Source organism: Corvus cornix, chromosome 7, assembly GCF_000738735.6.
Source record: "Corvus cornix cornix isolate S_Up_H32 chromosome 7, ASM73873v5, whole genome shotgun sequence".
In the NCBI taxonomy this organism is placed as follows: Eukaryota; Metazoa; Chordata; class Aves; order Passeriformes; family Corvidae; genus Corvus; species Corvus cornix.
The window spans coordinates 18207529-18220078 of NC_046337.1; the positions used below are offsets into that span (position 1 = coordinate 18207529).

Below are 12550 nucleotides of genomic sequence, written 5' to 3' on the forward strand. Positions count from 1 at the left end.
AATCCCACCCAAAGGAAACACTGGTAGATGCCAGTGCTTCCCAAGTTCCAGCCTCTGTATGCAGTGGCAGACATAGTGCCTTGCCCTTTTTATCACTTCAAAAAGCAAATAAAGGTAATTAAGGCACAGTAGTTTTGCAGCTACAATGGAAACAAAAATTCAAAAGCATTTGGGAAAGAATATAGTGGTAGTGGAGCATTTCAGTGTGCTGGAAAGTCTACCCCATACCAAAGGTCACTAGACAGACATTTTCGTATCACTACATCCTACCTCTTTTGCTCCATACATATCTAAGTTTAACAGAGGTATACAGGTGACTGTGTCATGTGGGGATAGAAAAGCACATTGCTAGTCACATTGCTAATATTTCTATCTTCCCTTTGTGTATGCAGGCAAATGTATGTCCAACAGAAAAAAAATATGTATTTGCTCCTACAATGACTCATGCATTCGATTTCTATTACATGACTTAAGCCTCCCAAAATACTTAAACTTATCCTAAGTACTACAAAGTAAGTAATGTACCTCTGATCTGTTGGAAAGAAAAGACATACAGAATGTATTTGGAGAAACTCAGCTGGTGATATTCTGTCCAAACAACCGATATGACTATTTTTTCCTAGGATTTATCTTGCTGGTACAGAAGAAAATACAATAAAGGAGTAAAGTTATGCATTTGATATACTGAAAAGTAAATGCAGGCAAAATTCACCACCAATTCTGAAACATCTCAGAATAATATGAGATTATCTTCACGCAAATTTCAGGTAGTCCTGAGCACTCTCTTCTCCCAGGTAACCCTGACTCTACCCAAAACCTCCCTGCTATCCATAGTGCTCAAAGCATCATTGTCCAACTTCTCCTTTAAAGGGCTGACCATCAAGTTGCAGGCAAGAAAGCTTCCAGTATAATTTCTTCAGCACGGAACTCACCCCTCACAGAAATCCTAATTAAGCTGTCCTGTGACAGTGACTAAAAAATCTTTTCAGAATACTTTATGATTTAGTTGCTTCCCACCCTTCCCCCAGTCTCCCATCTTCTTCTTCCCTTTCTTTTTTAAGAGGTAGCCTGGAGATTTAGATTTCTTTAGGAGTTAGGGTTGTGTAAATAATGGCAATTTGTATTTCTATAGTTGAGAAGATCCATCCATTATTTTAAACTGTAAATGTTTTGACTAAAAATCTGCACTTAATTTTTTCTACCCAAGCATAGTTTATGCATGCTCCTATACAATACCTGTAAATAGTGTAAGGAGAGAAACATTGATGGGATAAAATGCAGATGTATCAGTCTAGCTTTTATAAATAAAGGAGTAGAAAGAAAATCAGCCACAGCATTTTGGGCATAATCAAATGCTTTTCTTTTAAAGAAGTGCTATTACTAGAAAATTGCAACCACTTTTATGAAAACTGTGAAGATACCCACACTAAATTATACAACAACACTTTGCAAAAACCCTTGAGAGTCCTCTCTACTTGCAAGTGTATTTAAACTTGCTAGTTCTAAACATACTTCTGGCAAGAGTCATCTTGCCCAGAATTAGAACTGACAAATAAGTGAGGGATTTCAATATTAGAGATTAACATGCTCAATTCCCACCTGATTTAACATAGAAATTTCCTGGACAAGCATTAACCATTTAAGCTTACTAGGCATCTTCCAAGTCTCATATAGAAGAATAAGCAAGTCATGCTGTGTAATAACTTGCAAAAGGTACCCTGACATGCACTGTACTATTTTCTCCCCTAAAAATAGCATTGTGTCCATAAAAACTAATTCTATAATCACCTTGAAATGGAGGCAAAAAAAATTCCAATCCTCATATCAGAATGTAACTACTCAAAGAAAAAGCAGTTTCTGTAACTGAAAAGTAGCAGAGAAGCTGTAGGAAGTAAACATTAAAACCCTTTTTCATGCTGTGAAAAACTGGACTACAATATGTTGAGAATTTGAAGAAAGACAAGAGTGAGAACTCTGTTCCCTTAAAGTTGGCTCATTCCACTGTTGTCTGATGTTACTACTTTGACACGTTTCTCAAAACCAGGCAGACAGTTTATCCACGCAAAACTGACACTTCACTGTGTCTTCCTTGCGGATGTTACGAAAGAGATTTGCCTGTAATAGGGCCCATGCAGAAGGTCATCCTGGTCCATAGAAGAAATTAAGTATGTATCCAGTCTGCCAACTTAGGCATTCTTAAGAGCAGTATGATTTGCAATGAAATGCTTGATGTAAGGCAAAAAGTGATAAAAAGTAACCCTTAAGAAAAAAAAGTATATCTTCATGTTTGTAAATTAACTTAATTGGACACTGAAGTTACAGTGAAATTCCCACACATACTTAATAGCCCAGAGAACACACCAATCAGCCTGGTGAGCAGCCTGAGAGAGACTAAGTCCTACCAGCAGGACACACATTTCAACAGCAGAGAATATGATAGACCAAATTGTTATATTGTTTACAACGAAATAATTGTGATCTAGTGTAACCATTGTACTGGCCTCCTTACTGAGAGCTGACCTGGATTAAGCGAGACCTTTTGAGATCATTTGGTGCAACTTTCTGTTAAAAACAAGTTCTTACACTTTATTATTGGTTATTGCAAGAGCCTGTCAAGGAACATCTCAAACATTTCCAGCAAAGAAGCTTCTACCACTTCTCATGAGTGACCTCTTCCAATAGTCAGTTCTCACAGTGCTGAGTTTTGTTCTTCAGTCCGAATGGAATTTCCTCTGGAGAAGCTAATGCCCATTGGTTCTCATCCTGTCCCCATGCACCCTTGTGAAGAATATACCTCTGATTTCCCTTTAACACCATCCAGGTATCAGAAGAACATGATTAGATACTATCTGAGCCTTCTTTCCACTAAAACATTTATTTTCTCCAAACCTTTAAACACCATGGTGGCCTGCTTTCAGTCTCTGTCTCGAACTGCAGGAAACAAATCTGGACACAGCAGTGCAGGTGTAGCATAAAATTATTGGGTACACTGGATTCAAGGTGGATGACATGACCAGACCCCAGCCCATACTGATGCTTGGGATTACTTCGCACAGAGAATTTCACATGGTTCTTTTTAAAATCTCATTGAACCTGTCACTGCCTCCCTGAGTGGTGGCTGGAGTACCTGCCTCTCTGCCCATTTTGGTGCCGAAGTTTGTTGAAGGTGGATTCAGTTCCATGATGTAGATTGTTTATAAAGATATTTAACAGTAGTGGCCATACTACCAACTTCTCAGGAACTCCACATTACAACCAGTCTGACTTGCAGCCATTACCCCCACTGTTTGAACTGCAGCCACTTTTCATCCTATCTTGGGTTTTGTCTGTCTGGTTTGTATCATACTTTAAAAAAAAAAAAAAAATTGATGTAGACTGTGATTAACACCTTGCTAAAATAAAAGGCAGATGACCTCATCCTTTATCCTTGGATTTCTGCTTACCACTAATTCACAAATTTCTTGCTCTTGACATCTTCTGCCACTTGGAGCACCAGGCTCGCTTTCGCAATCCTAAGAGCAGCTCTGCATGTCCAAGAAGTATCTCTGTATTTCTTTCTGAGAATTGTTCTTCCCCCTTTTATTTCTGCACTTGAGTTCTCTCAGCAGCACATTTAAATGAGACTGTTTAAAAATACTTAACTGTTTGTTTTTATGTCTACACCTATTCCCACTCAGGAGAATGGACCACTCTTGTGCTGCAGGAAGGCTGTCTCTTAAAATGTTGCAGTACTTATCCAATCAGCAACTTGATTCTCCAAGGAAGGCTCTCACAGGATCCTTATTAGTAGTTCCCTGATCAAGTTGAGCAATATGTACTATGTGAAATTCATTCACTAGATGATATTTATTGAAGGTAGATACCAAAAGACAAAATATTTTACTTGAATTAATAAAATTCAAAGGGAAGAGTAAATATTTGCCCACATTTAAGTCCCAAGTGCTGCATTTTCTGATAAATCACTGTGCAATCGAATCCCACTGAGATAGAAGTCACCTTAAAAATGTGTGCCAAAGGCCTCTAAGTTTTAAGTGAGTTGCACACAGTAGTACAAAATAGAAAATACACACAAAAATATACCTTCATCTGGATGTCCTCTCTTTGAGAGCTATTCAACTTCAGTCAGATCACTTTAGCTCAGTAAGAAATTCAGTAAATAATAATAAATAATAAATCTAAGCAATTGTTTGAGTGACAGCCGAGCAGTCATGCATTACTTTTAGATGTAATAGGGTATTAATCATTTAAAGCATGTTGACATTAATAAGCTATTTTTTAAAAAACTGAATTCAATTAAAAGAGAAACCTGGTGAAGTAAAAAAAAAAATTATTATTTTCTTACTCTCCCCAAAGGTTCCTTTTACTAAAATTCAGAAAGAAACCTTTGTCTTCTTCAAATGATAAAGCTTTTCAGCAGGACACAATACACAAAGACACAACTTCTGGTAAACAGTGCTCTCTTGTGGTTCTGTGCATCAGTGAGAGACTAAATCATTGTATAAAGATAAAGGTAGTCACAGTCTGAAATTTCTTGTCTCCAAGTCTAATTCAAAATGAATCCCTTGGACTTGTATATCATTTAGTTCTGCATTTAATTTTTCTAGCATGTCAATAACTTCATATCTAAAGACCACCTTTAGATACTGTATTCAAAGCAATGTATGAAAAAAATTAAAAATTAAATATAACAAAAATTTTAACTCTGATCTTTAACTGGAATTCACAATTGACAATATGTCCAATACCAGGATAGCAGTTAATGAGTCAATTCTCACAAATTCTATTGGCAGAATTTTTGCATGTCATGGGATATGTATAGGTTACTCAGATAGGTAGCCCACATCTCGTAGCTTCAATAAAATACAGCCCAATTTTTAAAATAAAAACCTTACTTTAACTTGCTAGGAACACAACAATGTTCAGACTGCTCCCCATGTCCACTTTTTTCTACAATATAGTGTAAAGAACAAACTACTCATTATCCCATGTAACTAAAACATTCAAAATTAACAGGAATATCCCAACCCCAGGTACTACTTATAATAAAGCGAGACCACATTCTCATATTTAAATATATAAAGTATTCATCCAAAAGAACAAAAAGATGCTTACAAGATCAATTTATATAAGAAGTTGGTTTTACCTTTTCAAAATACAGCAAGTACTTCAGTTATAAAGTTTAAAAGGAATGCATCATTCAATTTCCATAGTTATTTTCTAGCTAAAATTTTTTGAAGCAGTTACTTCACTTTTATTTATTAATTTATTTATTGATTCAAGCCTCATCATATATTAACAACAGGGTTATCAGGGTTACTATGTCTGTACTTATTAAGAGAAGTGAAGCAAATGTAACTAACCTGTTCATTCCTATCAAAGCTGTTGGATTTCACCATATCAGATGCAGGTCTGACTTGGCCTCGTGCGAGTTCCTGGGGAGCACTCTGAGAGTTCGGCATGGGTGGCAAAGGAGCTCTGCGTTTCTTCGGCATTTCAGCGGGCAGAGTGTTTGAGTCATACTGCTTGCTGACAGTGTTAGATCTTGTGATGAATGCTGGCCTTGGCTTGCTCATCAGTGGAGTTGCTGGGGCACTGGCAGCCTTGGGGTGTGGGAAATAAAAAAAAAATCCAAGTTGCATACATTTTCTGGAAAACTATCAACAGTACTGACTGCCCAACTGGAATATGTTTTCTAGAAGTTTCTCTTATACAAAGCTACACCTTACTTGTTCTCTTTTCTTCTTGTTTCGTTGAAAAAAGCTGAAGAATCCTTTATTTTCTTTCTCCTTCAGAACATCCATGTTTTCAGATTGGTAGGAGCCTAAAATAGAAAACAATAGTCCTAGATGTTATTTCATGCAGAGATTATTTCTCTTGCATTCTTACTATTTCACTGTGTCATAAACCTCCTGCAATGGTACACAAAACACATCATAAATCACCTAAATTAAATTTTTTCTACATGTTGCAAAGTGAGCAGTTTGCCTACCATCCATGTTCTTCCTCTCCTTCTCAGAACTCAGGACAAATGAGATTCAGCTGCTCTTAATAGCCCCAGCACTTTGTCCAGCCCACCCCACTTGTCATATGTTATGGTTCATATCACAAACATAGTAAAAGGCAAAAAGAGCACTACACTTTTCAGCTCTCCATTCCTACCAGCTTCAATTTATGGTAAAGTGTGAAGTGGGACAAGCCAGGCTCCAGCCTGCACATGGTGTAAACTACAGAGAAAGATCACCCAAACACTCAATCAGTGCACACATAATTGCATGGCAGTCATAGTAAATACATTCAGATCCATTCTTGTTATCTTGCAGAATTTATCCTCCTTAAGTTGCTGTATTCATGCTGAGGAATTGTTAAGTGTAATGACTGACTTTTTAAAAATTTTATTAGAATGAACTTTTTTGAAGAAATCCCGTTGAATGCAGATGTAATGAGCAACAAATCAGCAGGTCTGGTACAAGTATCAATATAAACATGACCCTAAATTTCAAAAATTGATCTAGGGTAAAACTATTCAAAAATACTTTCTATGTAACTGGGTATATTCAATTCTGCACTATTATTTGCAATATGCATTTAAGATAGGACAGAGATATTACTCATGTCACAGTTAAGCAGATGTTATAGCAGGAGCAGGTGCTAATGTCCCTTAAGTGCTACAGTTTCACCGCCTATTTCAGTAAATCGTACCTTGAAAAGATGGTAAATTTAAATCAACTGGTGATGCAGCTACAGAAAGACAAAAAGAAAGACAGAAAGTATGAATCTGAATCAAAGACACAGTAACAACTTACAAACACAGAAAGCCAAGCTGGATCTTCAACATTAGGGAAAAATTAACTGGGTACTTTGCAGAAGTAAAAGGATGTGTATCTTTACTGCCTAATACTTAAGTCATTCAAGAACTTGAGCCTGAAGACATGCAACAGAGGCTGCAACTGTGTACATAAGGAGGGAGGCTCCACTTTCTGAAGCAAAGAGAAAAATCAGTATGTAGAATAGTTTGCTCTGGTTTGGATGGTCAGGCAGTCCAAACTTGGAAAATGAAAAGGAATGTATAATTAAGATATAATGTTAATAAAATAAAATTTGAATTTAAATTCTATTAAGTAAAAGATACTTCTCACCATTTACTTTCATAAAGATAATGGAAAATTCAGAGCTTTGAACCTGCCTGCCAAATTGAAATGCTGAACTACTTCTTATTAAGAGAACTGAAGAATATCTAAATTTCCTAGCAGGGCACTGCTGCGTAGAAAGGACATATGCCTTTGTATGCCCTCCTAAGGATTTTTGGCTGTTGATTCAAGTGAAACACACAGTATATTGTGCAAAAAGCAGCTTTGCCAGTCTGTAGATGAAAGCAGTAAATAACCAGACAACAAACCAAATAATGCACTTGGGGCCCATGTAGTCAAAGTAACATGTTTAGGCAAGTTAAAATATGTTTGTTTCCAGTGTGGAAGAGAAAGGTATTTCATTTTTGATTTCTCGATGGAAAAAGGACATACTGCCCAAATCTGTCATTCTGACCCTTAGCAAGTAAACTAAGAGAACTCTTGAAACTGTAACCACCAAACAGTAAGGTTACCATATTTAGGTAGAAAGAGGGGCAAAGACAAAAAAAAAAAGCCCCACAAGTTTTAGAGCAGAAATAAAATCAAGCAAATAAAACAGTGGTCAAAACCAGGAGTGAGTCAATCAATATTACTGCTTTCTACACTGAGGTAAAATTTTCTGCAAGAAATGTCTGAAATGGAACAAATCACACCATATAAAATTTTTAATTACGGTATAGTAAACCTGTCACTGGCCCAGATGAATTTAAAATCCGGCCTAGGAATGTCTGTACAAATATGAGAAAGTTAATACATTATATCCCTGTTGGATCGCAATTAAAAAGACAATCATTATTCCTTCACAATCTATAAAACTAGCAAGCAGCCTTCAGAAATATACATCAAGACCATCAGAATATTCTAATACCTTAAATACAAAACTAACTTTCTCTAACATATCTGTTCTTTTCAGGTCATCATGATGATGTGCAGGAGCTAAAGGAAATAGGGTGTTGTTGGGTTTTTTGGGGAGGGTGTGAGCAAAGGAAAAAAAGGCTTTGCATTTAAGTGAGGATTTGTACTCAGCAACCTCTGCTGGTAGCAAACACTTGGTTAGAAAATAAAACTTTTATACAGCACTTCTGAAAACAAAAGTCCAGGTACACGAGTCAGTTCCAGTTTTGTGAAAGACTAATGAAATATATACTAAATTTCTAGAAAATAATTTCCTAAGTAAAAAACCCAACATGTATGCATTATTAAAAATGTTATATAGCAGCAATTTACAGAAGTTATCTTACCTTGACTGACATCCATGGCATACAGTTCTCTTAGTCCGAGGTCATTAAGAGATTTTGTCATATCAAGGGGTTCTTGAGACTGGTAACTCTTCAGTAGTAGAGTGTGTGAAGGATCAAACTCACATTTGCTACTGATAATTGGTATGAGCTCTTGAAGGGGTGAATGTGGACTAACTCTTACTACTGTCTTCTGTGTCTTCTTGTAGTTTATCACTACCCTTACTGTTTGCTAAAGAGAAGAAAATTCCAATAAATAATGGCACAAATTCTGAAAGAACTGCCATTTTTACAGCAGCCTCACAGTAATCACAGGAATTTCACTTATGGCCAACTTCACCAGTGATGCAGGTTCAGAAACATTACATAAGATTCAGAAACGTAACTATTTTGCTCTTCCCTTCCATGCAAGAAAAGGACACGTGAAGCAGACTGCTTTCTCCTTTAGCAGTGCCATTTGCCTATGCACCAGGGTACGTGCCTGGAGGGAGATGCCCTACTGGGTTATACTGGGCAGCTGTAGAAGTGAGGTGATGAGCCACAAGCAAGTGCCTGTGCACACGTGTGTAGGAGGAAGGCAGAAGGGCAGCGGAAGAGCTCTCCCAGCCCTCTGTAAGTGCTTTAGATAAATTAAAAATCGGTATTCTTCTACGCAGCAGAAGGACAAAGGTGGAAGGAAAGATTTAGGCAACACCCAGAAACTGGTTTAGTACCTCTTAAAGCTCCCGCCCTTTTCAGGGTATACAAAAAAAGCCAAGAGAGAACAGCATGTTAAAGGAAAATCAACATACAATTAGAAGGGCACATATATCACAGCATGACAGATGGTACAAGATGTTGATTTTCAGTTTGTTCAAGGCTGTACTCAGCTACACTTCATCTGCAGAATTTTTCAAAAGGCCGATAAGGTGTGGGATTTCAAATAATACTGTAATATTTCCTTCTTTCAGCAGCAAAGATGTTTGCTGCAACAAACTGAGATGTATTTTACCTAAGAGGAGCTTATCAAAAACAGACTAAAGCATTTCACAGAGCTTCAAGGTGAGAGGATGAAAGACAACAGGAAAAGCTGAAACAAGAGGATGAGCTACCAGCTCAATATGCTGAATACAGCAGTGATTCTAATTTCTCAATACACTTAATTTTAGTTCTCACCTCTGGTATAACTGGTGCGGGTTTCTTCTTATCTATTTGTTTTGCCTTTACAATCACCTTTTCCACTTCAAGCATTCCCACTGGTGTGTTGGGTTTGAATTTAATCTGGCTATTTTCTGCAGATACCAACTCTATGGTATAACTTGATGGATTTAAATGATACTGTGCACAGAGAAAGATCAGCAAGTCCATCATGGGCTTCCTGTAAAAGACAAATGGAACTGTCACAACAGATGACAATTAAGCAGGCTATAATAAGACGAGCAGCTAAACATTTAATCCAAGTCATCTTTTCCCTTCCAGGACTAAACAATTACTGCCAGACACCAACTTTAAATATCTTTGAGCTTTAAAAAAAACATAATTACAAAAAAAAAGGCCAATTCCCAAAAAAAGCCACTAAAAAGAAAATGAAACCAGTTTGCACAAAAGTATGCCAAGTACTTGAGCAGAGTGGGACCTGCTTGCTTGTGTGAAGCTTTTCCTGAGGTCAACAGGGACATGTGGATTAGTCACCTCATTTGACAGTTAGTGGGAACTTTAACAGTGGTGATAAATACTCTGTTGTTCATTAAAAACAGTTCTTTTGCAAAGCTTGGCATTTTTATATCCATTTTGAGTTACAAGGGACTTTATTTTCAGAAAGTCTGTGCATGAGCCACTTGGAAGATGCAGGAGAAATGAGGCTTGAGAAAGTCACATTTCAAGAAGGTCTTGCATTAGGGATTCCAGAATTATCTAGGTTCTTAATACCAACAGCAAGAAAAAAGCTAAATGACAATATAGTAGGCAAATGCCATTTCTTTAGAAGCTCTGTGTGATGCAAGGTGTCCTTCCTGCAATGAAGAATGGCCAACAGAACTTGTCAGATGTAGTCAGTACCTGTATGTCCTTGTTCCCTCAGTGCTTAATGAAGAACATACAGAACAGGGTATTAAGACAGGCTATTTCCATCTGCTACTGAAATACATCTATTAAAGTTGTACTTGAAACAGAAGTGTCATAGATGTTTAAATAGACCAAAAGTAAGGAGAACATCCTTACTTTGCGTGTTACAGAACTGAATTAAGTTATAGCACTATCAGATTATTCCTCAATAATTTTTTTTGAGGTGGGTAAGGACAATTTCATTGTGACACCCTCTGCATCTTTCAGTTACAGCTATAAACAAGGAAATCCATCACCTGCTCTGTCTCACAAGGACATTATGAAAATAGTATTCTTGTGAAGCAATCAAATGGTATGTTGAAAAAAATGCTGAAGTGTCTATGAGAAATACAGGGTTTGGCTGGTATGGCTTTATCAGAAATCTGAAATTCTAGATGTAATCTCATAACAGAGGCAAGTATTCTGATAGCACAGCCAAATGTGGAAATAGCGTCTACAAAGAACCATCAGATTAAGCAGAATTCTAGATAACAAAGATCATGAATATATTTATTAAGCAGTAAGTTAAAGCAGACTTTCATATGATGCAGCTCTGTAAAAATAATTAAGAATGACTCAATGTTAAAAGTTATTGTAAACACTGAATTATTCCCCTCTTTAATTTACCCTAGAATATCATTCCCATTTCCCTTCCTCTTAAAGAACAAATGTTCCATAAGCAAACTGTCTTCTAATTTCTAGCAGCAGGGCTGAACTCTCCAGTGCACATGCTGCACTTCCAGAAGATGGAAACTGTTTGAAGGCTGACAGATATTTCCTTTCCAGAGGAAAGCTTCTGCCTGTTTAAGTGGCAGGAGAACAGTTGCCTCAGGAGACAAAGGCAGGAGGAACAATAAAACAAAAAAAACCCATACAGAAATGGTACTCCAATGTGTGGAAAAGCAGTTTCAGATGGTCTGAAGAGGCATAGGAGAATGTAATATACTCCCGTACTTTCACCTAGATGATCTGTGACAGTCTGAGGAATTCCATGCAAAATGCAGAATAACAACTACACCTCCCCTTTCACATTGCTAAATCAGAAAGTTTATTTCAATTAATCTCCTGTATATAGCACAACCTGCTTCAGTTACAAGACAGAAGGAGGAAATACTCCATTTCTTGTACTTCTAATCCCTAATGAAACAAGTACATCCATCCCACCGTAAGAAGAAAAGGGCTGCAAATGCAAATATCATCATTCCCCCATCTCACTGGGGGCAGAGCAGGGCAGGGCCGAGGAGGAGGGAGCCAGAGGAGGCTGCAGACACAACTTCTGTAGTGGTCTTTCTGGCTACTTAGTGTATCCAATAAGTTACTTGTTACCTTTTTTTTCTGGTGAATTTTTATACACTGGCTTTAAAAGCTGCCCTTCAGTTACTGGAGAGAAGTAAGATTATTAAACATGACCAGAGCAAGAATTCACAAGCAAGGATCCCAGAAAGCCATTCCATGGAAATGCACCACAGTGACAGGGGCAAGCCCTCGCATTAACCAGTCACACAGCAAGTGACAGAATGATAAGTCAGTACCAGCTGCTCACAAACAACAGGTACATGCAAATTAGTACATGAGAACAGTGATTCAGTACAAATTTGCTTTCCACTGGTACTTCCAGAAACAATGTGTTTGACTGGAGGAAGATGGACTTTAAGTCCCCCCACTCCACTGCAGGCAAGACATCTTCCAACAACTGCTTCAGAGAGATATTCCTACCGAGATTAAAAAACCAACCAAACAAGCTCTTCTTGTAATCATAGACTCCAAAACTAGTAAAATGATAGGGACCAAGTCCAGAGAGCTGGCCAGAGTAACAACACGAACACTGATACGATTTGAGCATCATTCTCCCTTTATTGTTCAACTATGCAAGCTTTTATCTCCTTTTGCAAAGATTCACGCCCAGTGCCTCTAGACGGCCTCTAATCCGCGGGGGGACGACCAGTGTATAACTTTGCCAAGGACTTTCAGGGCTGCCTGCAGCCAGGTGCTTTCCAGGCTTGCCTGCAGCCAGGGGCCAGTTCAGGGGCTTTTCCTCAGCAACCCTGGATTGTCCAATCTTCCCAGGGGTATCATACGCCCCTGTTCCACAAGGAATCCCTC

The 12550-nt window shown here is 37.8% G+C and overlaps 1 protein-coding gene across 11 annotated transcripts in view; it reads right to left on the bottom strand.

Annotated features, from left to right (window-relative positions):
• Window positions 1–12550, bottom strand: part of COBLL1 (cordon-bleu WH2 repeat protein like 1) — an 81383-nt gene that overhangs the window by 21241 nt on the left and 47592 nt on the right. For 10 of the 11 annotated variants that reach the window (XM_039554987.1, XM_039554988.1, XM_010406870.4 and 7 more), the window contains exons 3-7: window positions 9521–9722; window positions 8369–8597; window positions 6700–6738; window positions 5727–5821; window positions 5361–5600 (exon numbers count right to left, since the gene is read on the bottom strand). In XM_039554987.1, the coding sequence (XP_039410921.1) occupies window positions 5361–5600; window positions 5727–5821; window positions 6700–6738; window positions 8369–8597; window positions 9521–9722 (805 nt within the window). The remainder of the gene's footprint in view (window positions 1–5360; window positions 5601–5726; window positions 5822–6699; window positions 6739–8368; window positions 8598–9520; window positions 9723–12550) is intronic. The other variant, XM_019290409.3, reaches the window with a different exon arrangement.